The 26,338-nt window shown below is 39.5% G+C and overlaps 1 protein-coding gene across 1 annotated transcript in view; it reads right to left on the reverse strand.

The window, feature by feature from the left end:
* Positions 1-828: 828 nt before the first annotated feature.
* Positions 829-26,338, reverse strand: part of LOC138851648 (sodium- and chloride-dependent glycine transporter 2-like) — a 42,297-nt gene continuing 16,787 nt past the window's right edge. Inside the window, exons 4-5 of the mRNA XM_070080980.1 lie at positions 17,140-17,301; positions 829-1,222 (exon numbers count right to left, since the gene is read on the reverse strand). Of these exons, the coding sequence (XP_069937081.1) occupies positions 1,067-1,222; positions 17,140-17,301 (318 nt within the window). The 3' untranslated portion in view covers positions 829-1,066. The remainder of the gene's footprint in view (positions 1,223-17,139; positions 17,302-26,338) is intronic.

Genomic DNA, 26,338 nt, shown 5'->3' on the forward strand with positions numbered 1-26,338 from the left:
AGCGGCGGCGGCGGCGGCAGCAGCGGCGGCGGCGGCAGCAGCCGCCGCAGCTGGGGCGGCGGCGGCGGCGGCGGCGGCGGCGGCGGCGGCGGCGGCGGCGGCGGCGGCGGCGGCGGCGGCGGCGGCGGCGGCGGCGGCGGCGGCGGCGGCGGCGGCGGCGGCGGCGGCGGCGGCGGCGGCGGCGGCGGCGGCGGCGGCGGCGGCGGCGGCGGCGGCGGCGGCGGCGGCGGCGGCGGAGAGGGCGGCGGCGGCGGCAGCGGCGGCGGCGGCGGAGGCGGCGGAGGCGGCGGCGGCTGCAGCAGCAGCATCGGCAGCAGCAGCGGCAGCAACAGCGACAGCAGCAGCGGCACCAGCAGCGGCACCAGCAGGAACGGCACCAGCAGCGGCACCAGCAGCAGCAGCAGCAGCAGCAGCAGTAGTAGTGGCAGTAGTAGTAGTAGTGGCGGTGGCAGTGGTAGTAGTAGTAGAGGTGGAAGTAGTAGTAGGGAAGTAAGGAGGAGGAGGAGCCAGTCAAATACTAAGAAAGGGGAGCACTGCAAGGGAGCTAGGTGCCCACAGAGGGTAAGAGCAAGAATACAGAGGTGGGGAAATAATAAAAAATAAATAATGAAGGAACAAAAACACAAGGCAGAAGAAAGACAACCCAGAGGAGAAAAAGGAAAGAGAAGAAAGGAAAAAGGAAAGAGAAGAAAGGAAAAAGGAAAGAGTGACTTTGTAAATAGTCCAAGTCGGACCAAAACATCGTCGAAAGCTCCTCTCTTCTATGTGCGGGTTATTTGTGTATAAAACTGAATTAATACAGTATACCATACACTGATTTGTGGTTACAGTACTTAAAAAACTAACATTATTCTCATTTAACAAAATTTTTTAATGCCTACAAAATTCTCATGTATGGGTTGAAACTTCCCTCCAGCAAGACCTTGATGATACTGTGCTAATATATAAAAATTTTTTATGTACATACACTTTTTGGTTACTTGGTACCAACCCCTTTATAAAGGTAGACATAAAATTTCTTGTAACTCCAATAAGATGCACTATGAAGAGGTTGGAGTTGAATCAGTTACTGGGGGTAGTATCTGGCCTCCAGGGCAGGGTTGTCAATGCCATACTTGGTTTGCTCCATGTCAAAAGCAGATTGAGAGGCCAGCAGTTCCCTGCGAGCCTCAGGACAACCAGGTCCCCAGTTTTTCGCTGGCTTGAAAACATCACTTATTTTCTGCAAAGATTACTAGATGTTATCACTGACAAATTAAAAGCAAAATGATATAAATAATGTTAAAAATTTCACTGATAAAAATATAATTTAAAAGTAAAAGGAGAAGAAAACGTATAAGCATCAATGCTACAGAAGACCAATTTCAAAATTCTCTAACATTTTCCTGACATATTTAAAGTACATATGGAAGACTCGAGTGGTCAATTTTCAAATATTGTTATAAAATTCATAAACTCAAATTAAAGTGGACATAAGAATTTACATTATTATTTCACAAATGTTATTCTGTGATCATTAACTTATGTTGCATAACAGCATATAGTGCCAATACTTCTAAGAATTATAAAAAAAAACACTAAAAAATTGTATGAACATAAAGAACTGCTGCATCATCAACTACCTATGATTCATAAGATTAGTGAAGATCTGTAATTATCTCAATTACAGAACCTGCAGCATAGTAAAAAATCAACAGAAAAAATACAATTACAGAAGAATACAATCATGGGCCGCATAGTGATGTAACGATGGACTGCACATACAACGGTGGTGTAAACAAACCTACTGTGCTGCCAGTCATATAAAAGTAGAACAAGTACAATTATAAACAGTACAGTACATACTACAGTGGAAACCCCAGATTTCACACACATCGGATATTGGATGTTTCAGATTTAGAACACTTTTTTGGGTGAAATCTTGCTCTGCATTTTGTACCTCGTCCCAGGAATTGTACGTATCAGACGCGTCCCATTCATCCGAAACATTTCGCAATTTTTGTGCTTTTTTAATTATTGCGACTGTGAAATAAGCCACCATGGGCCCAAAGAAAGTTCCTAGTGCCAGCCCTTTGGTAAAGAAGGCAAGAAACACGATAAAATTCAAGAAAGAGATTGTAGAAAAATACGAAAGATGGCAGTATTTTGAAGGGTTTGAGGCTGACCCTGTCAACTGTATGCCTGTTGTCGAATGTATTGTTTCTTTGGGGAAGTCCATGGAGTTGGATGTGAGTGGCCAGGATGTGGAAGAGTTGGTGGGGGACCACAAGGAAGAGCTAACCACTGAAGAGCCACAAGACCTTCAACTGGAACAGCAACAGACTACAGCTGTGGAAATTGCTTCAGAGGAGGAGGAAGACAGAGAAGAGAAGGTGCCTTCTTCAGTGATTAAGGACATTTGTGCAAAGTGGAATGAGTTGCAAATTTTGTTGAAAAATATCACCCTGACCAAGCTGATACAAGCCATATCTGCAGCATGTTCAGTGACAATACCTTGCCCTATTTTAGGCAAATCTTAAAGATACACCAGAAACAGAGCTGTCTGGACAGATTTTTAGTGCAACAGGGGTCCAGTGCCAATAAAAGACAAAGAAGGAAAGTACGTGTAACCCCAGAGGGGGCTTTGATACAGGAAGTCCTTATGGAGGGAGATTTCCCTTCCAAACAATAACCTTAACTCTCTCTCCCCTCCTGCCTTCTTCAATACACCAACAAGAGTCTTCAACAAAGGTAAGTAATGTTCATTTGTCATTAAAATTATTGCTTTATATTTATTTCTCATTGTTTTCTGTATGTAAAACTATTGTTATTCTTTAAAAAATTAATTTTTTGTAAATATTTTTGGGTGTCTGGAACGGATTAATTGGATTTACATTGTTTCTTATGGGAAATATTCCTTCTGTTTTCGTACGTTTCGGATTTAGAATAACCTTCTGGAACGGATTAAGTACGAAATCCGGGGTTCCACTTTTATTTATTTATTTTAATTTATTAACAATTTGAGCACACATACAGAGGTACAAAAAAATACAGATAAGAGCAGCATGCCAAAGCCACTTATACTATGCATAGCATTACGGGCTGGCTTAAAATTAACTTAAGATTAACTAAGCAATGATGAAATCAGTGATAAAACATTAATGTAAACAGATTACTATAAAGCACAAGTGAGTATTACAAAGACAGGTCATATGGTTGCATGCATTGTTGTACATTCAGTCGTATGGAGTATTCTGTTAGGTAGTGTATTTAAAAAATAATAAAGTTAGATTGGGTTTTAGGTTTAACATTTATGTGATATAATTGTGAGAAACATTTAAGATATACAATTTATAAGGTTCAGTTATTCAGTATTTATTTGGTTTTGGGTGAGTAAGTGATCTTTGAGAAGAGACTTGAATTTATAAACAGGTAGTGTTTCTTTTATATTTACAGGTAATGAATTCCAGATTTTAGGGCCTTTTATGTGCATTGAGTTTTTGCATAGTGTGAGATGGACACGAGGAACATCAAAGAGTGATCTGTGCCTTGTGTTATGGTCATGTGTTCTGTTGAGGTTGGCAAGGAGATGTTTGAGGGGAGGGTTAATATCAGAGTTAAGTGTTCTATGTATGTAATAGGTGCAGTAATAAGTATGGATGTTTTGTATGGTGAGTAGGTTTAGTGTATTGAATATTGGTGGAGTGTGCTGCCTGTAGTGAGAATTTGTTATCATTCTAACTGCAGCCTTTTGTTGGGTAATTAGTGGTCTGAGATGGTTAATTGTTGTTGAGCCCCATGCACAAATTCCATAGGTGAGATAGGGGTAAATAAGAGAGTGATATAGGGCCAGGAGGGCTGACTGTGGAGCATAGTACCGTATCTTCGATAGTATGCCTACAGTCTTGGAAATTTTCTTAGAAATTTGTTGTATATGTGTATGAAATTTGAGTCTATTATCAAGGTGGATTCCTAAGAATTTTCCCTCTGTTAGCTTTGTGATAGGTGATCCGTTTATCATTATGTTAAGAGGGACATCTGTAGCTCTGTTACCAAACTGAATGAAGTAGGTTTTGTCAATGTTTAGTGTAAGTTTGTTAGTCCTCATCCAGGTAGATATTTTCTGTAATTCGGTATTTACAGTATTGGCTAGCGTGACTGGGCTCGGGTGGGAGAAGACGTATGTAGTGTCATCTGCAAATAGTGTGGGTTTGAGTAATTGCGAAGCATTTGGTAGGTCATTTATGTATAGGAGAAAGAGAAGAGGGCCAAGGACACTTCCCTGTGGGACACCAACTGTAATTGGTTGTGCAGAAGAGTTTGCCCCATTTGCGTACACATATTGGCTTCTGTTGCTGAGGTATGACTTGAGGTAGTTGAGGGAGTGCCCTCTTATACCATAGTGTGACAATTTTACGTGGAGCAAGTCATGGTCAACTGTATCAAAAGCTTTACGTAAGTCAATGAAGATCCCCAGTGGGACTTCTTTTTTCTCTATTGCAGTGTATATATGTTCTAGCATGTGTATAATAGCATCATTAGTATTTTTATTAGGCCTGAATCCAAATTGGCAGGGGTTGAGTATGTTTTGGGAGATAAGGTAGGAGTAGATTCGTTTATGAATTAATTTTTCGAAGATTTTTGAGAGAGGGTGTAAGTTGGATATTGGCCTATAGTTATTCAACTCTGTTTGGTCTCCTCCTTTGTGGATCGGGGTGACCCTTGCTATTTTGAGTACTGTAGGGAAGGTGGAGGATTCAATGGATTTGTTAAAGAGTGTTGCAATGATTGGTGATAGCACTTGTGACACTTTTTTGTATATAAAGGGTGGTAAGGTATTTAAATCTCCTGCCTTGTTTTTTAGTGCGTTGATAATAAGGGAGACTTCGTATGGGTTAGTCGGAGCTAGGAACAGTGTGTTCGGGTAGTTGCCGGTGAGGTAGTCATTTGGTGGGGTATCTGAGCTTGGGATTTTATTGGCAAGGTTTTGTCCTATAGTGGAGAAGAAATCATTGAGTCTGTTTGCTGTTTCTGTTGGTGGGAGTTGGGGTTCATCTGATTTTGCTAATTTTATTTCGCTATTTCGTGATATCTTTTTTGTTCCCAGAATTTCTGATAGGGTTTTCCAGGTCTTTTTTATATCACCTCGTAAGTTGGATAATCTGTTCTCATAATACAATTTTTTTGCCCTTCTTATCAGGCTGGTTAGGATTGACGAGTAACGTTTTGTTTGGTCTCTGGTTATGTGACCCATTCTGTACTGTTTTTCATATTGGTGTTTTGTATTTATGGATTTGAGAATGCTGGGTGTTAGCCAGGGACTGTTCAGTCTCTTAGCTGTCATCTGTTTAGTTTTTTTAGGGCAGTGCTTGTTATAGAGGTATTGGGTCTTTTTTAGAAAATTATTAATACATTCGTCAATATCTGTATAGATTTCTAGCTCAGTGTGCCAGTCAATGTTTGCTACTGCTGTTGTGAAGTTATTAATGGCTGCCTCATTGTGAAGTCTGAAGGTGACTTTAGTAGTGTCTTGGGGTAGTTTACCAAGAGTTGTTATGAGGAAAGTAGGGTAGTGGTCTGTGGTATTATCTGTAATTATGCCTGATTTTAAAGGGGATATGGTGTTGGTCCAGATGTGGTCAAGTAGGGAAACACTAGTCTCTGTAACTCTTGTAGGTTTTGTTACTGTTGGTAGCAACATACAGTTACTCATTGTGTTTGTGAATTCAGTAACGTGTGGGTCCTGGTCTTGCAGGAGATTTATATTGAAGTCACCTGAGAGTAGTAAGTGATCTTTGTTCATGCGTGCATCAGTTATCATACTTCCTAGGTTTTGACTAAATTGGCTAATGTTTGACTGTGGAACTCTGTAGATGTTTATCAATGTGAGAGGTTTTTGTAGGTATTTGGATTTGAATTTGGCTATTATATATTCCCCATGTTCATCCCTTGTGCAAGTATTAGTGATACATTCTAGTTGGTCTGAGTAGTATATGGCTGTGCCACCCCCTTGTTGGTCTGGCCTACAGTTGTGTATGGCTGTGTAACCAGGAATGGCATAGACATCTGTACTATCAGGCTTTAGCCAGGTTTCAGTTAGTGTAATGATGGACATATTGGCATGTAAGGAATTTAGTAATGCTATGAGGTCATCATAATGCTTGCTTAAAGATCTGATATTGTAGTTAAAGATAGTTATGTTGTTGTTGGCACTGAGAAGTGCCTTTGATTGTTCTGCAGTGTAGTAATTACAGTAACTGTTTGATTCATTTAAGTCATTAAATAAGAGGTTGGTATCAGGATCAATGCTTGTAATCATAAGATTTGTAGTGAATCTATAGTTAGAATTAAGTATAAAACAAAGTAAATAGTCTTAAGCTAAAAAATAGCACCTGAATTATTTAACAAATGTAAAATAATGAGTTAAGGTAGTTTTTTTTTTTTTTTTTTTTGAAGCTAAAATAAAGGAGACAATATAAAAGGGACTAATACAAATAAAGTGATGATCAAATAATGGAGCTTGGGAATATGATAGTAGGTAGTACTATAAAGTACTTTAAAGTTAGAATTATAGTATAAAATTATAATATAAAAGGGACTAATATAAGTTGTGGTGAACAATAAAGTGGTAATCAAATAAATGAGCTTTGGAATATAATGGCAAAATTGTGAACTTATTCTACTTTAGCACCTGAGAATAGTACCTTGATTATTTTAACAATTGTGAATATATAAACTAGGGTAGTTATATAAAGCTAAAATAAAGGAGAAAATATATAAGGGACTAAAATTAAGTAATGGTAAACAAAGTTAAATGGACAGATGGTCACTATGAAATAATATTGGTTTAGGAGTAAGATCTGATTTGTAATATTAAATAAATTGAGCAGTTTATTGCACAATAAAAAGTAAAAAAAAATGAGGTAGTTGGTACTAGCTAGCAGAAGATAGTTTTGGTACTTGCAAAAAAGTAATTGGAATATACACTAATTGCATACACAATGAAAAGTGACTAAAAAACAAGTAGTGATAAACAAAATTAAATGGACAGGTAAGAATAATGAATATTATTAATTTGGAGTAAGATTTGACTTGTAATTTAAAATTATGAGCAATTAATAGCAGTAAGAAAGAAGTATAGAGTATTGGAGGTAGTTGGCATTAGCTAGTGATGAAAAATAATAAAAATAATAATGCACAATATAATAGTAACGTACACTATATGCACCACACGTATATATGTATTAAGGGCACTTATCTAATCTGTTACAGAAATGTCAGCTTTTCTAAGGAAGGTAGAGAAATCATGTTTGTTTGAGATGGTATATTGTTGTCCTGTTGATGTTTTCCTTACTAGTATTTTCCCATCTCGCGTGAAACACTGATGTATTTTGTTTTCCTGTTTAAGTTTTCTCAGCCTGAACAGAAGGTTTTGACGTTTTTTTGTTAGACACTCATTTATGTACACTCCATTTTTCATTGTAATTGCTGATTTAATTAGGTCCTTTCTTTTATCGTATGAATGAAGTCGGATCATTATACTGTGTTTACTTCCTGGTTTTCCTAGCAAACGTGTTTCTTTGATTTCATTGTTTTGCACGATGACTTGTACGTGGTTCTGTATTATCCTGATAGCAGTTTCTTTGCACTGTGCTTGTGTTATGTCACTAGGAATGTGTGGACTGTTTATTATAACTGCATCAGACAACTTATCTTGTTCAGTTTTGTCGTCTTGGAAATCAAGGTATTCATTTAGTCGAGTGTGCATGTTCTGATTCCAGTCCTTGATTGCTTCTTCAACCTTCATATTTATTGTTGTTATTTGCTCAGTGTGACTGGCTATAGCTGCTTTTAGAGTATTTTCTGTGTCAACACTTCCCGATGTAATCTTCTCTTCAAGGTTTTGGATCTTGTTCTCGAGGTTGGTTATCTTGGATTCTCGTCGCTTGAGTGTTGCTTTGATATCTTTGATTTCATTTTCTAGAGCAACGATGTAGTCCTTGATATTGTCAGGAATAATCATACCTGAGTTATCATGGGTGATTGCATTCCTCTACTTTCAATCTCTTTGAGAAAAGAAGCATCCCCAGCAATTTCTTAAAATAATTAGAGGCCATAATTTTACTTTGTGCCATTTTTCCAGGATGAAAGGCACTAAAGTATCTTGATAGGGGAAGGCATACTTGAGGGGTTATCTTTGCAACAGCTTTGCTGTCATACCATGGAGAAAATCCCAGCACTTGAAGTCCATCAGTTGTGCTGGGGATTTCTTGTCTTCTTCTAATCTGTCAACTCTAACTTTTACAGTAAAACTTACATCAATGTCTATGTTGAAAAGTTTTCACTGTACTGCTGTCTGCTTCATCCAAGAACTTTGATGAATTTTGTCATCAGGGTTTTGATAATTTCTCATATTTTGTCCCATAAAAAAATCCATGGGCTTATAAATTTGGTGTGTTTGCATCTATCCTTTTAGGAGCTTGACTGGTGTTGTAGAGAGCTGCAACTTAGCAATAAGCAGAGGATCTTGTATACTTTTCTGCATGACTGAGAAGCTCTAGATTTTAGGCACTTTTGGGTCCTTTATGTCTTGGAAACATACTTCTCTGTGTGGGGCCACATTTTCATTGCCTTCTCTGCTATAGGCCCCTCATCCTACCACCATGCAGGGCAGACCCTTGGAAGAACCCATTATGGTTTGAAAATCTTTTCTTGCAGGCGAGTCATGATAAGTATAATAGAATCCTAAGAATGGCATCTATATTCCAGCCAGTAACCTGAGCTCCAGTCCTGAGGCTACTATGCACATGGAAACTGCAGGGCCTAATATTTAGTAGGCTCGCCATGTTGTCTGTGTTCCTCTTCTAAGTAAAGTGCTCACAAAATTTCAAATTAGTTGAGGGCCCATCCACTGACACTAGAAGCATGTCAACTACACTGAGCAAGGAAAGCCCCTCAAGGAACTTGTCCAAAAGATCAACAGCACTAGCATACCCCAAGAGCTCTGACTTCAGGTAGCAAGTGATTACATGGTTTTTCTGATCATCCCAAAAACATGAGTAGATTCATTTGTTCTTGCTGGAGCACTGAGTTGAAGGACTCGTCAAAGGAAACCGTAAAGAAACATCTATGCTTGGAGAATTCATCAAAGATGAATGTTACAAAGTCACATTTGACAGTGTATGCACATTTAATTAATTCTCCCACATGAAGACTACCGAGTTATTAACCCTTTGAGGGTCAACAGGCCCTCTCCGAGACTCGTTCTCAGGGTCGGCCAAATTTAAAAAAAAAAATAATTTTCTCTTATGAAAAGATAGAGAATCTTTTCCGGATCATAATGACACCAAAAGCTTGAAATTTGATGGAAAACTTACGGAATTATGCTCTTGCGAAGTTAGTGGTCTCGGCGATGTTTACGCATCGGCGATTTTGCCCACTTTGAGCCCCATTTTTGGCCAATTCCACTGTACTAGTCGACAAAAAACATAAATATTTCGCTAGAACTCCATTTTTTCTATCGAATGAGTGCAAGAAACCACCCATTTATCAATTTCAACTATCCAGTACAGTGGTCAGAATTTAGCAATTTTGCCAATTTCACACAAATTTCAAAAGATGCCAATTTCCGAATAGGGTCCAGAATAAACAAGAAAGACATTCCTGGCACTAAAATGACATTTCCTCTGTTCATTAGTCACGTCTCAAGGCCCCTCTTACATTCTTTTGCTTTCCACTTTGAATTTTTATTCTCACAAAAAATAGAAGATTTACTGTTATGCAGACTACTGCATTAGTGTAAAAAATGGTATAAATAATATTGGTGCACTTGCAAAAGAATATGAGACTCACCAGTTGACGTGTATTGGACGCTTGGCATGATTTGTTTACTTTTGAACTTTGGTAAAAATCGAACATTTCTGCTACTTTGAGCTCAATTTCAAGGTACTTTTCATTGTAAAACTAGTCAAAATCATCTCAATTTCTGTAATATGTCTTCCATTCTATAAATTGAGACCAAGAAAACTAGAATATAACAATAAATACCATACGAAAATACAGTGCAAAGTCGCTGTTTTATTCCAAAAAAAGGTCAAATTTTTTTTTCTCATTATGCACTGTGTGCTGCAGGATTTTTTTTATACTGTGCACACTGACCACATAGACCCATTCTTTCATATGTAGAACTACCAGGGGGTGCTAGAATTTAGGCATACTAGTACGTCAAAAACCCTGGGTCGTAAGCCGTACTAGTACGGCCGAAACCCTCAAAGGGTTAACATTAAAATGGTATAAAATACCGACAGATTGTTAGGTAAGACACATATGCAACTTTTCTGTACTCGACTGAAGAAGCCTACTGTGTAGGCGAAACGTTTCGAAATAAAGATACCTAACTGTTGCATATGTGTCTTACCTAACACACCCTCAAAGGGTTAATGAGTCTGGGAACATCCTCTGAAATACTTGTCACCTGATTAGCAAGAGAAGCCAGAATAGTGGTTCATAACAGTTTTTGCAGCCCAGATAATTTCTGCCTCAAAAACTTTAACAAAACTTTATTAACAAAAGACTTCATGTCAGCATGGGTTTCTGTATGGGAGATAGAGACAGACATTGATATACTGGCAGGTACATGCTGATTCTCTGCTGAAGGTGGAGGAGGAACTACTAGCTCTCCTTCATCAGAACTATTACTCTCTGAACTTAAAGTTGAAGCCTGGCAAAGTGGTACAGATTTCATGAGTTTCTGGATGGACTCTTATTCTTGATTAATCTTCAGTCAGCACTACCTTCTTCTTATGCTTAACTTCCTCAGCATGGGGCTTGAAGGCTCCATTTACCTTGTTGCCAGGTTCAGAGTTTTTACTACACAGAAAATATCTTGCTCTCTTCATGTCAGACTCATGTTTAGCTAGCCAATGTGAAAAGTCAGGATCCTTCAACCAGTCTACATTACAGGTTGTTTGTCTACTCATGGGTAAGCCTGCTGCCACCACCGTCAGGTCTACATTACAAGTTAGTTCTATAGGGCTTCTTTAGGCTTTTTGCCTGGCATGCACATCATCAACAACAGGCAAAATAAAAAGGACTGTTTCAGAGAAAAACAGCATTAGTCTACTAAAATAATGCTTTAGTCATCCTGATGCCCCAGGAGGATGGAAAAGGATGGGAATTCTGACAAGAAACATTTTAGGAAGAATCTTAAATCACCCAATTACCAATTATACATTTGGTTGTTTATTTCAAACTGAAAAAGTGGCAGTGATTAGTCAGTTTTCTCCAACTAAACTCAATTGTTTTCCCTGACAAATTTCAGAATTTGCAAATTCTATGAATGACAAATTTGCAAATTCTATGAATGACAAATTTGCAAATTCCCTGACCTTGAAAAATGAGCCATTCTCTCTGACTTTTTCCTGATGCATGGCAACTATGAAAAGAATGAGAGTCATAGATACTGAGAAAGAATGACCAACAGAAAAAGTACATGGAAGCACAAAGGAAACAAATAAAAGAAGACCTTTTACATATCTTTACCCTAACTGGTCTGCCAGTGTGGTCTTAATGACCTTTTGGACCCCAGGCCTAAGCTGGCCTACTGGTATAGTTTTGAAAACTTGTGATGAATGTAGCATATAGATGGCCTGTTAGTATTATGTGGATCTTGATCTATAGCTGGCCTGCCAGCGAAGTCTCTGACAACCTGTGTGGACAAAATAAATAACAAAAAAGGCACAATACCGTGACTGGAACGATACACAAATATGTGTGATGAGTGGTTTGAAGAGCCGACAAGTTGAAGATTGAGACACTTATGCAGTATATGGGAATCTTCATTCAGGAAACGTTTCGCCACACAGTGGCTTCATCAGTCCAATACAAAGAGGAAGGCGTAAGGAGAGGAGGAGTATGAGGTAATCAGTCCCTCAGCCTGGAGGATACACAAATAACCCGCACATAAAAGAGAGAAGCTTACGACGACGTTTCGGTCCGACTTGGACCATTGACAAAGTCACACTAACCAGAGGTGGAGCAGGACGGCTATATATAGGCAGGACGAGGTGGTGGTAGTAGTAGTAGTAGTACAAGAATTGTATATAATACCGACAAGATGAAATTAAGACACATGCACAACACCCGGGCATCCCCATCGTAGACGTTTCGCCATCCAGCCAGCCACTGGATGGCGAAACGTCCACAACAAAGACAACCAGACGCCGCACATGTGTCTTAATTTCATCAGTAGTTGTAGTAGTAGTAGAAGAAGAAGAGGTAGTAGTAGTGGTAGTGGTAGAAGTGGGAAATAAGGAGGACGAGCCAGTCAAATACAAAGGAAGGGGAGCACTGCAAGAGAGCTAGATGCCCACAGAGGGAGAGCAAGCGCACAGAGGTGCGTGAAAGGGGAAGTGGTGAAATAAATGAAGAAGGAACAGAAACACGAGACAGGAGAGAGAAAGACAACCCAGAGGAGAAAAGGAAAGAGGAAAGGGGAAGAGGGAGAAGAAGAAAAAGAAAAAGAAAAAATGAGGATTCAGGTTAAGTCACGGGTGTTCTGAAGTTTGGAGCATTTTACAATGTAGTGGGAGAGGAAGGCATCTACAGAGACGAAGCCAGGGCTAAGGTTCATACAAGGAAAGTTGTGTATTAGAGAGGATTCAACTAGACGGCGACTGTTCGAGTTGGAAGTAGGGAAGACAGTTTTAGCAGAAGACCAGTCAATAGGATGGCTATGATCTCTGACGTGACAGAAAAGAGCATTGTTAGTGTCGGCAAGCCTAACACTATTTTTGTGCTCCCTAAGTCTGTCAGAAAGAGATCGACCAGTTTCTCCGAAGTATTGAAGAGGACAGGAGGAGCAAGAAATAGAGTAGACACCAGGAACATCTGTAGAGGGAGGAGAGGTATGAACGAGATTAGTGCGAAGAGTGTTAGTCTGGCGGAAGGTAAGCTTGATGTCTAAGGGACGGAGAGAATTGTTGAGATTAGAAAGACCGGAAATGTAGGGAAGGCAGAGGATAGAAGAGTTCCCATGAGTAGAGAGTTTGGGAGAGAAGAAATTGCGTTTAGCACGTGAGAGGGCAGAGTCTATGAAATGGGAAGGGTAGCCAAGACGGGAGAACGAATTATGAAGAGTGGAAATTTCTGCTGGAAGGAACTGAGGATCACAGATGCGGAGGGCACGGAGAAAGAGGGAGATAAGAACACTTTTCTTGACAGGGGAAGCATGATAGGAAAAGTAGTGAATGTACATGCCACTGTGCATAGGTTTACGGTAAACGGAAAAGGAAAAACCTGTATCTGAGCGGTGGACATGGACATCAAGGAAAGGAAGCAAGGAATTAGATTCCCATTCAGCTTTAAACTTAATGGAAGGGGCAAGATTATTAAGAGCTTCAAGAAAAGGTTGGAAGAGACTGGAGTCATGAGGCCACAGAGCAAAGATGTCATCCACATAGCGGAGCCAGAGTGAAGGTTGCACATCGAGGGTAGGAAGAAGAACAGTCTCGAAGTATTCCATGTAAAGATTAGCAAGGACAGGAGAGAGAGGAGAGCCCATAGCGACACCGAAGGTTTGAGAATAATATTTCCCTTGGAAGGAAAAGGAGTTAGAGTCCACACAGAGGCGGATCAGATCAAGAAAGACATCAGTGGGGATAGGGAGATGAAGAAACCCTTCATGGGCCTTCTCTCTAAGGAAATCAAGGACATCATCAAGAGGGACATTGGTGAAGAGGGACTCAACGTCAAGACTAAGCATCTTACAGGTTGGGAGAGAGCGAACCCGTTCAATGAAGTCTTGAGAGTGACGGAGGTGGGCAGGAGAAAAAGTACCAAGAAAGGGAGTGAGGGTTTTGGCCAGCCAAGAAGCAAGAGAATAAGAGACAGAACCTCTAGAGGATATGATAGGACGAAGAGGAATATCAGGTTTATGAGTTTTGGGAAGGCCATAGAAATAGGGAAGAGAGGGACAGATGACACGAAACCGTTGAACAAGGTCAAAGTCAGGAGGACAGAGGTCGGAGAGAGTCCTTAGTTTTTTGTTGAAAGTTCTCTTGATGCGATCAAGAGGGTTGGAAACGAGAGGAGTGTAGGTGCGTGAGTCAGAGAGCAAGACATCAGCTTTACGGAGGTAATCCTCGCGATCAAGGATAACTACCGAATTACCTTTGTCAGAAGATAGTATGACAATGTTAGTGTTGGATTTAAGAGAAGAAAGGGCAAGTTGGTAACGGCGTGGAAGGTGGTGATTCTTAGAAAACAGACTAACAAGAGCAGGAAGGAGAGCACCACGAAAAGTGGACAAGTCAGGAAGATTACGGAAGCGAGATTGACGAAAGGAATCAAAAGAGCTAATCGAGGAGTAGGGAAGTGCGCTAGGAGTAGACGTTTCGCCATCCAGTGGCTGGCTGGATGGCGAAACGTCTACGATGGGGATGCCCGGGTGTTGTGCATGTGTCTTAATTTCATCTTGTTGGTATTATATACCATTCTTGTACTACTACTACTACCACCACCTCTTCTTGCCTATATATAGCCGTCCTGCTCCACGTCTGGTTAGTGTGACTTTGTAAATGGTCCAAGTCGGACCGAAACGTCGTCGTAAGCTTCTCTCTTTTGTGTGCGGGTTGTTTGTGATGTATGGAAGAGGGTAAGGTACCTAGGGACTGGCAGAGAGCATGCATAGTTCCTTTGTATAAAGGCAAAAGAGACAAAAGAGAGTGCAAAAATTATAGGGGAATAAGTCTGTTGTGTTCTAGGTAGTAGGTTGGTAGACAGCAACCGCCCAGGGAGGTACTACCGTCCTGCCAAGTGAGTGTAAAACGGAAGCCTGTAATTGTTTTACATGATGGTAGGATTGCTGGTGTCCTTTTTTCTGTCTCATGAACATGCAAAATTTCAGGTACGTCTTGCTACTTCTACTTACACTCAGGTCACACTACACATACATGTACAAGCGTATATATACATACCCCTCTGGGTTTTCTTCTATTTTCTTTCTAGTTCTTGTTCTTGTTTATTTCCTCTTATCTCCATGGGGAAGTGGAACAGAATTCTTCCTCCGTAGGTCATGCGTGTTGTAAGAGGCAACTAAAATGCCGGGAGCAAGGGGCTAGTAACCCCTTCTCCTGTATATATTACTAAATTTGAAAGGAGAAACTTTGTTTTTTTCTTTTGGGCCACCCCGCCTCGGTGGGATACGGCCGGTGTGTTGAAAATAAGAAAACATGCAAGATTTCAAGTACGTCTTGCTACTTCTACTTACACTCAGGTCACACTACACATACATGTACAAACATATATATATACACACCCCCATCTGGGTTTTTTTCTATTTTCTTTCTAGTTCTTGTTCTTGTTTATTTCCACTTACCTCCATGGGGAAGTGGAACAGAATTCTTCCTCCGTAAGCCATGCGTGTTGTAAGAGGCGACTAAAATGCCGGGAGCAAGGGGCTAGTAACCCCTTCTCCTGTATATATTACTAAATGTAAAAGGAGAAACTTTCGTTTTTCCTTTTAGGCCACCCTGCCTCGGTGGGATACGGCCGGTGTGTTGAAAGAAGAAGAAAGAAGTCTGTTGAGTATACCTGGTGAAGTGTATGGTAGAGTTATTACTGAAAGAATTAAGAGAAAGACGGAAAGTAGGATAGCAGATGAACAAGGAGGTTTTAGGAAAGGTAGGGGGTGTGTAGACCAAGTGTTTACAGTGAAACATATAGGTGAACAGTATTTAGATAAGGGTAATGAGGTTTTTGTGGCATTTATGGATTTGAAAAAGGCATATGACAGGATGGAGAGGGGGACAATGTGGCAGATGTTGCAGGTGTATGGTATAGGAGGAAGTTTACTGAAAGCAATGAAGAGTTTTTATGAGGATAGTGAGGTTCAGTTTAGAGTATGTAGGAGAGAGGGAGATTATTTCCCAGTGAAAATAGGCCTTAGACAAGGATGTGTAATGCCACCGTGGTTATTCAATGTATTTATAGATGGGGTTGTAAGAGAAGGAATGCTCGGGTGTTGGCAAGAGGAGGGGTTAAAAGATAAAGAATTTAACACAAAGTCTGAGTTGTCACAGTTGCTCTTTGCTGATGACACTGTGCTTTTGGGAGATTCTGAAGAGAAGTTGCAGAGGTTGGTGGATGAGTTTGATAGGGTATGTAAAAGAAGAAAATTAAAAGGGAATATAGGAAAGAGTATGGTGGTGAGCATAGCAAAAAGATTAGGTGACGAAAGATTGGATATCAGATTGGAGGGAGAGAGTATGGAGGAGGTGAATGTATTCAGATATTTAGGAGTGGATGTGTCAGCAGATGGGTCTATGAAGGATGAGGTGAATCATAGAATTGATGAGGGGAAAAGGGTGAGTGGTGCACTTAGGAGTCTGTGGAGACAAAGAACTTTGTCCATGGAAGCAAAGAGGGGAATGTATGAGAGTATAGTTATACCAACACTCTTATATGGGTGTGAAGCATGGGTGGTGAATGTTGCAACAAGGAGAAGGCTGGAGGCAGTGGAGATGTCATGTCTGAGGGCAATGTGTGGTGTGAATATAATGCAGAGAATTCGTAGTTTGGAAATTAGGAGGTGTGGGATTACCAAAACTATTATCCAGAGGGCTGAGGAGGGGTTGTTGAGGTGGTTTGGACATGTAGAGAGGGTGGAACAAAATAGAATGATTTCGAGAGTGTGTAAATCTGTAGTGGAGGGAAGGCGGGGTAGGGGTCAGCCTAGGAAAGGTTGGAGGGAGGGGGTAAAAAAAGGTTTTGTGTGCGAGGGGCTTGGACCTCCAGCAAGCATGCGTGAGCGTATTTGATAGGAGTGAATAGAGACAAATGACTTTTAATACTTGACGTGCTGTTGGAGTGTGAGCAAAGTAACATTTATGAAGGGATTCAGGGAAACCAGCAGGCCAGGACTTGAGTCCTGGAGATGGGAAGTACAGTGTCTGCACTCTGAAGGAGGGGTGTTAATGTTGCAGTTTTGTAACTGTAGTGTAAGGCATGCCTCTAGCAAAGAAAGCATCTAACATTTTGGGCAAACTAATCTTAATGCATTATAAGTACATAAATATGTATAAGTTATTGGGATACTTGGAGAAAATATTGAGATAAAATAAATGACAAGAGACATCATAAATATATATATTAGAAACTTACCCCTGTGAGAAGCATCTTGAAGACCACAATAATAAATACCAGAGGTATCATGCCTACAGAGATAGCAGCCAGGAACCAGCCAATACCAATGGCCCAGTCTGGGTATTCAATACCATTGTATGTTGGATTTGGCCACGTTATCACAGAGAAGATGAAGAGAGCCTGCAAGTAACAAAAGCTATTAATTCAAGTGTCTCATATAGCTCTTAGTATTAAGACATACAGCAAGTCCAATACATTATCATTATATTTAATGTACATGAATGGCTGAATGAGTGGTTCATTCTACACAATGAATAATGGATTCACAATCTTCCAAACAATAAATGTGAGACACCAGTAAGTTCAAATAGTGCATTATTTTTATTTATTATCACACTGGCCGATTCCCACCAAGGCAGGGTGGCCCGAAAAAGAAAAACTTTCACCATCATTCACTCCATCACTGTCTTGCCAGAAGGGTGCTTTACACTACAGTTTTTGAACTGCAACATTAACACCCCTCCTTCAGAGTGCAGACACTGTACTTCCTATCTCCAGGACTCAAGTCCGGCCTGCCGGTTTCCCTGAACCCCTTCATAAATGTTACTTTGCTCACACTCCAACAGCACGTCAAGTATTAAAAACCATTTGTCTCCATTCACTCCTAACAAACACGCTCACGCATGCCTGCTGGAAGTCCAAGCCCCTCGCACACAAAACCTCCTTTACCCCCTCCCTCCAACCTTTCCTAGGCCGACCCCTACCCCGCCTTCCTTCCACTACAGACTGATACACTCTTGAAGTCACTCTGTTTCGCTCCATTCTCTCTACATGTCCGAACCACCTCAACAACCCTTCCTCAGCCCTCTGGACAACAGTTTTGGTAATCCCGCACCTCCTCCTAACTTCCAAACTACGAATTCTCTGCATTATATTCACACCACACATTGCCCTCAGACATGACATCTCCACTGCCTCCAGCCTTCTCCTCGCTGCAACATTCATCACCCATGCTTCACACCCATATAAGAGCGTTGGTAAAACTATACTCTCATACATTCCCCTCTTTGCCTCCAAGGACAAAGTTCTTTGTCTCCACAGACTCCTAAGTGCACCACTCACCCTTTTCCCCTCATCAATTCTATGATTCACCTCATCTTTCATAGACCCATCCGCTGACACGTCCACTCCCAAATATCTGAATACATTCACCTCCTCCATACTCTCTCCCTCCAATCTGATATCCAATCTTTCATCACCTAATCTTTTTGTTATCCTCATAACCTTACTCTTTCCTGTATTCACTTTTAATTTTCTTCTTTTACACACCCTACCAAATTCATCCACCAATCTCTGCAACTTCTCTTCAGAATCTCCCAAGAGCACAGTGTCATCAGCAAAGAGCAACTGTGACAACTCCCACTTTATGTGTGATTCTTTATCTTTTAACTCCATGCCTCTTGCCAAGACCCTCGCATTTACTTCTCTTACAACCCCATCTATAAATATATTAAACAACCACGGTGACATCACACATCCTTGTCTAAGGCCTACTTTTACTGGGAAATAATTTCCCTCTTTCCTACATACTCTAACTTGAGCCTCACTATCCTCGTAAAAACTCTTCACTGCTTTCAGTAACCTACCTCCTACACCATACACCTGCAACATCTGCCACATTGCCCCCCTATCCACCCTGTCATACCCCTTTTCCAAATCCATAAATGCCACAAAGACCTCTTTAGCCTTATCTAAATACTGTTCACTTATATGTTTCACTGTAAACACCTGGTCCACACACCCCCTACCTTTCCTAAAGCCTCCTTGTTCATCTGCTATCCTATTCTCTGTCTTACTCTTAATTCTTTCAATAATAACTCTACCATACACTTTACCAGGTATACTCAACAGACTTATCCCCCTATAATTTTTGCACTCTCTTTTGTCCCCTTTGCCTTCATACAAAGGAACTATGCATGCTCTCTGCCAATCCCTAGGTACCTTACCCTCTTCCATACATTTATTAAATAATTGCACCAACCACTCCAAAACTATATCCCCACCTGCTTTTAACATTTCTATCTTTATCCCATCAATCCCGGCTGCCTTACCCCCTTTCATTTTACCTACTGCCTCACGAACTTCCCCCACACTCACAACTGGCTCTTCCTCACTCCTACAAGATGTTATTCCTCCTTGCCCTATACACGAAATCACAGCTTCCCTATCTCTTGAATTCTTGAATTTACACATTCATATTCTCTTTTCTCCTTCCATAACTGATCCTTCAACATTACTGCTACCCCTTCCTTTGCTCTAACTCTCTCAGATACTCCAGATTTAATCCCATTTATTTCTCCCCACCGAAACTCCCCTACCCCCTTCAGCTTTGTTTCGCTTAGGGCCAGGACATCCAACTTCTTTTCATTCATAACATCAGCAATCATCTGTTTCTTGTCATCCGCACTACATCCACGCACATTCAAGCATCCCAGTTTTATAAAGTTTTTCTTCTTCTCTTTTTTAGTAAATGTCTACAGGAGAAGGGGTTACTAGCCCATTGCTCCCGGCATTTTAGTCGCCTCATATGACACGCATGGCTTACGGAGGAAAGATTCTTTTCCACTTCCCCCTAGACAATAGAAGAAATAAAGAAGAACAAGAGCTATTTAGAAAAAGGAGAAAAACCTAGATGTATGTATATATATATGCATGTGCGTGTCTGTGAAGTGTGACCAAAGTGTAAGTAGGAGTAGCAAGATATCCCTGTTATCTTGCGTGTTTATGAGACAGAAAAAGACACCAGCAATCCTACCATTATGCAAAACAGTTACAGGTTTCTGTTTCACAGTCATCTGGCAGGACGGTAGTACTTCCCTGGGTGGTTGCTGTCTACCAACCTACAAATTACTTCAAATTGTGTACAAGAATTACATATAAATTTCCTTGTAAAGCTTACAATGTGTGGTTCACATATAAAATATTAATTACAAAGACCCCATGAGCGAGGTGTGCGGTTGTGGACCTGGCCAGGCAGTTCCAGCGTAGCACTTCTACAATATGTACAATACTAAAGCAGGAGGAGTCTATAAAGGCTAGAGCACCAGCCAAGTGATAAAATGTAGTATTAAGAGCATAGCAATTAAGTTCAGCAATAAAGTGTAGCATTAAAAGTGCAGCAATTAAGTTCAGCGATAAAGTGTAGCATTAAGTGTAGCAAGTAGCCAATCTTTTCCACCCTTCACCTCCACCTCTGCCAGCATCTGCTCTCCAAAGTAAATACGTACACTTTATAAAACCAGGAATTCTGCTGGAATGAATTAATGGCATTTCTATTAATTTCAATGAGGAAAATTTATTTGATATACTACAAGCAATTTGAGTTACGAGCTAGGTCACGGAAAGGATTAAACTCGTAAGTCAAGGTACCACTGTACATCATTGCATACTGATGTAAAAGTTAGGTAACAGACTGATAATAGTGAGGTACTACAAAACATATAACAATATTACATTTAGTAAATTACGTAATGGGGCTGGTTTTATTTCGGCACGATACGCCGTTTCTATAGAAGCTCCTATGTTGGGAGAGTATTTCAAGCAAACTTAGAACTAACCTAAGATTTATTAGGCAAAACTATATTAGGAATTTTATGTTTACAGTCATTTGGGTGAGTGTTAGTGTAAAATAGGGAGAATTACAGATAACGAGAGCAAATCTATTTTATTTTGGATGTGTTCACAATACAAAAAAAGAGGACAGGTGGTTTTCACATAATTAGCTGAAGATGGGGTGTGTTAAGGAGATAAGGTGTTTTTTAACGGTACTTTCGAAAATGGTGATTGAGTCTGCGGTTTGAGAGTTTTCGGGCAGGGAGTTCCAGATTTTAGGCCTTATCATGTACACTCAGATTTTAGGCCTTTTCATGTACACTGAGTTTTTGTAGAAATTTAGCCAGACATGAGGAATGTCATAAAGATTTTTGTGTCTGGTATTGTGTCTATGGGTCCTGTTGAAACTATTAAGAAAGTGTTTTAGTTCAGGGTTAATATTAGAATTTATGGTTCTGTACAGTGAGTAAGTTTAGGTCTTTGAAGAGTGGGGAGAGGGGTTGTCTAGCATTGGATTGCTTGATAATTCTTGCTGCAGCTTTTTGTTGGGTTATTATTGGCTTTAGGTGGGTTGTTGCTGTTGATCCCCAGGCACAAACAGCATAGGTGAGATAGGGATAGATGAGTGAATAGTAGAGTAGGGCTGATCGTGGTACATAATTTAGATAATACGAATTTGAATAATGTGACCACTTCAGAGGATTTATTATTTGCACTAATCAAAACCTGGCTGTATTTGTAAACTTACCCATTTCTTTCAGTTAAGTACAATGTTTCACAATACTACTACCACCAAATATATTATCACTCATCATCCCAGTGAGACTCAGGACCTTCACAGCATGGCCCAATAGACCAACTGCAGTGCATTTCTAATTCTCTGTTTAAATATTATGCTACCATCAAGTATGATCCATTAGGTTTGAAAAATCCTGCAGGCAAAATGTTGTCCAAATAAAATTTCCAATTGGTGTGTTTTTTTGTCTTTATAAGTCACAATAACTACAAGATTGATAAACCCAATCTTCCCTGCATGAATTCATATTGTTGACCTTATAATTCCTCATGATAACTCTCTTAGCCAGATGCCTACACTGGTGGGACCTATACATGGTATCTAGCATCTGCACTTACACAAGGTGCCTAGTGCTGGCATCTACACAGTAGCTTTGTGCTGGTGCCTGCACTCACAAATATACTCTGACACTAGTCTTTCCATCTTGTTCTTGGACTTCATCATGAACTCCTTCCTTGGTCATGTATATCTCTTGTTAATCTGACAAGACTTGACAGATATGCAGTATCAGCATTGCACCAATTGTTATTTGTAATGACACAGCTACATAATGTAGCATTTAAATTTCGTGTAAATTTTAAATTTTGTTCACTGAAAGTATGTACATAATTCATAATCACAAAATTTACTGCCTAATCATGGAAATACAGGACACTAATTTGACAATGCTCCAAGTTGCACACCTGAACTTACAAATTGGTTACTTATAAACCAAACATTTACAAATTCATTTAAGTTTTAAAACTACTAAACAGAAGCAGGAATGTGCATCAAACATACCTATCCTTTGTACTATTGTTTTCTAAATAAACAGATTGTTAGAAAACTAAAAAAAAAAAAAAAAAAAAAAAGAATGCAACTTGTTTGTGAATTGTAAGTTAGTCTGATAGCTTTATTATGTATCCCCATACCCATCCCATGGGTGGTGGTGAAAAAATTTCAGTGTTATATAATAGGTCCTGGGATGGCTCCAACATTTTTATAGCTAAGCAAATTGCAGTAATATAATAATAATAATAATAATAATAATAATAATAATAATAATAATAATAATAGTGAACTACAGTAATTTACATATTTAAAAGCTTTACAAATTGTTAACCATTGTAATAAATTGTTTATACAGATATGAATTCAATTATAAAATGTTAAAAAAACTGAGACCGTAATTTTTTATTAAAACAGCGACTTTGCAGTGTTTTTTCGTATGTTTTTATAGTTGTATTTGCAATTTCTTGGTCTCATTTGATAGAATGAAAGATATGTTAAAGAAACAGAGATGATTTTGATTGGTTTTAGTACTGGAAATGGTTGAAACTGAGCTCAAAGTTGAGGAAATGTTAAATTTTTGCCAATGTTCAAGAGTAAACAAATGACCTCACACGTCTAATACACACCAGCTGGTGGGTCAAATATATATTCACAAATGTGGTGATATTATTTATACAATTATTACAATATTGCATAACAGTAAATCTTCTTTTTTTTTGGTTTGAATAAAAATTCATTATGTGAATAAAAAATAAAAATGAAATTCATTTGTAAAGCCTCAAAATGTAACTAATGAACAGAGGAAATGTTAGTTTAGTGCCAGGAATACCTGCACTGTTTATTCTGGACCCTATTTTGAAATAGGAATATTTTGAACTTTCCATTAAATTGGCCAAATTACCATTTTCTGATCACTTTATTTTGTAGTTGAAACAGTTGACGTGGCAATTTCTTGTGCTCAATTGATAGAATAGAAGTAATAATAGTGAAATAGCTAAGAATTTGGTCAACTGGAATAATGTAATTGGCCTAAAATGGGAGTCAAAGTCGGCAAAATCACCAATGCGTAAATATTGAATCAAAATTCGCAAGAGCATAATTTCGTCAATTTTCCATCAAATTTTGTACTTTTTATTTTATTACCTTCAGAAAAAGATTCTCTACCATTTCATAAGAAAAACCCTGGTGCACACTTTGAAATTTGGCCTTTGGACCCTGACAGGGTTAATGGTTTAGTTTTTTTTGAATCTGCAGTTCTAGAGTTTTACAGATTCTAGGCCCTTTTATGTACATCAAAATTTATGGGTCCTGTTGCAACTATCAAGAAAGTTTTAACAGTTCTGTAAATGTAGAAGCACAACCGTATGAATGTTCTGTACGGTGAGTAGGTATGGGTCTTTGAAGACATTATCGTGTCTTACTGTGCTTTCTGTTGGGTTATTAGCCTTTAGTAGTTGGTAGACAGCAACCACCCAGGGAACTACCGTCCTGCCAAGTGAATGTAAAACAAAAGCCTGTAATTGTTTTACATGATGGTAGGATTGCTGGTGTCTTTTGTCTGTCTCATAAATATGCAAGATTAGAGGTATGTCTTGCTACTTCTACTTACACTTAGGTCACACTACACATACATGTACACGTTTATTTATACACACTCATCTGAGTTTTCTTTGATTTTATCTTAATAGTTCTTGGTCTTATTACTTTTCCTTTTATATCCACGGGGAAGTGGAATAAGAATCTTTCCTCTGTAAGCCATGCGTGTTGTAAAGGTCAACTAAAATGCTGGGAACAATGGGCTAGAAACCCCTTTTCCTGTAAAGATTACTAAAAAGAATAAGAAGAAGAAAATTGTCAAAGTGGGAAGTCTGAATGTGCGTGGATGTTGTGCAAATGATAAGAAAGAAATGATTGTGGATGTTATGAATGAGAAGAAGCTGGATGTCCTGGCTTTAAGTGAAACAAAGCTGAAGGGGGTGGGAGAGTTTCAATGGAGAGGAATAAATGGGATTAGGTCAGGGGTTTCAAATAGATTTAGAGCTAAAGAAGGAGTAGCAATAACGTTGAAGGATAAGATATGGCAGGAAAAGAGGGACTATAAATGTATTAATTCAAGGATTATGTGGGGTAAAATAAAGATTTTATGTGAAAAGGGGGTTATAGTAAGCATATATGCACCTGGAGAAGAGAGAAGTGTAGAGGAGAGAGAGAGATTTTGGGAAATGTTGAGTGAATGCATGGGAAGTTTTGAATCAAGTGTGAGAGTAATGGTGGTTGGGGATTTCAATGCTAAAGTGGGTAAAAATGTTATGGAGGGAGTAGTAGGTAAATTTGGGGTGCCAGGGGTAAATGTAAATGGGGAGCCTTTAATTGAGCTATGTGTAGAAAGAGATTTGGTAATAAGTAATACATATTTTATGAAAAAGAGGATAAATAAATATACAAGGTATGATGTAGCACATAATGAAAGTAGTTTGTTAGATTATGTATTGGTGGATAAAAGGTTGATGGGTAGGCTCCAGGATGCACATGTTTATAGAGGGGCAACTGATATATCGGATCATTATTTAGTTGTAGCTACAGTTAGAGTAAGAGGTAGATGGGAAAAGAGGAAGGTGGCAACAACAAGTAAGAGGGAGGTGAAAGTGTATAAACTAAGGGAGGAGGAAGTTCGGGGGAGATATAAGCGACTGTTGGCAGAAAGGTGGGCTAGTGCAAAGATGAGTAGTAGGGGGGTTGAAGAGGGTTGGAATAGTTTTAAAAATGCAGTATTAGAATGTGGGGCAGAAGTTTGTGGTTATAGGAGGGTGGGGGCAGGTGGAAAGAGGAGTGATTGGTGGAATGATGAAGTAAAGGGTGTGATAAAAGAGAAAAAGTTAGCTTATGAGAGGTTTTTACAAAGCAGAAGTGTTATAAGAAGAGCAGAGTATATGGAGAGTAAAAGAAAGGTGAAGAGAGTGGTGAGAGAGTGTAAAAGGAGAGCAGATGATAGAGTGGGAGAGGCACTGTCAAGAAATTTTAATGAAAATAAGAAAAAATTTTGGAGTGAGTTAAACAAGTTAAGAAAGCCTAGGGAAAGTATGGATTTGTCAGTTAAAAACAGAGTAGGGGAGTTAGTAGATGGGGAGAGGGAGGTATTAGGTAGATGGTGAGAATATTTTGAGGAACTTTTAAATGTTGAGGAAGAAAGGGAGGCGGTAATTTCATGTACTGGTCAGGGAGGTAGACCATCTTTTAGGAGTGAAGAAGAGCAGAATGTAAGTGTGGGGGAGGTACGCGAGGCATTACGTAGAATGAAAGGGGGTAAAGCAGCTGGAACTGATGGGATCATGACAGAAATGTTAAAAGCAGGGGGGAATAAAGTGTTGGAGTGGTTGGTACTTTTGTTTAATAAATGTATGAAAGAGGGGAAGGTACCTAGGGATTGGTGGAGAGCATGTATAGTCCCTTTATATAAAGGGAAAGGGGACAAAAGAGACTGTAAAAATTATAGAGGAATAAGTTTATTGAGTATACCAGGAAAAGTGTACGGTAGGGTTATAATTGAAAGAATTAGAGGTAAGACAGAATGTAGGATTGCGGATGAGCAAGGAGGTTTCAGAGTGGGTAGGGGGTGTGTAGATCAAGTGTTTACATTGAAGCATATATGTGAACAGTATTTAGATAAAGGTAGGGAAGTTTTTATTGCATTTATGGATTTAGAAAAGGCATATGATAGAGTGGATAGGGGAGCAATGTGGCAGATGTTGCAAGTACAGTGGACCCCCGCATAACGATTACCTCCGAATGCGACCAATTATGTAAGTGTAGTGTGACCTAAGTGTAAGTAGAAGTAGCAAGACATACCTGTAATCTTGCATATTTATGAGACAGACAAAAGACACCAGCAATCCTACCATCATGTAAAACAATTACAGGCTTTCGTTTTACACTCACTTGGCAGGATGGTAGTACCTCCCTGGATGGTTGCTGTCTACCAACCTACTTCCTACACTGAGCTAGATATCCTGATTTATTTTTTAAGTGTTTTAATAATCA

Source organism: Cherax quadricarinatus, unplaced genomic scaffold (genome assembly GCF_038502225.1).
Source record: "Cherax quadricarinatus isolate ZL_2023a unplaced genomic scaffold, ASM3850222v1 Contig1395, whole genome shotgun sequence".
Lineage (NCBI taxonomy): Eukaryota > Metazoa > Arthropoda > Malacostraca > Decapoda > Parastacidae > Cherax > Cherax quadricarinatus.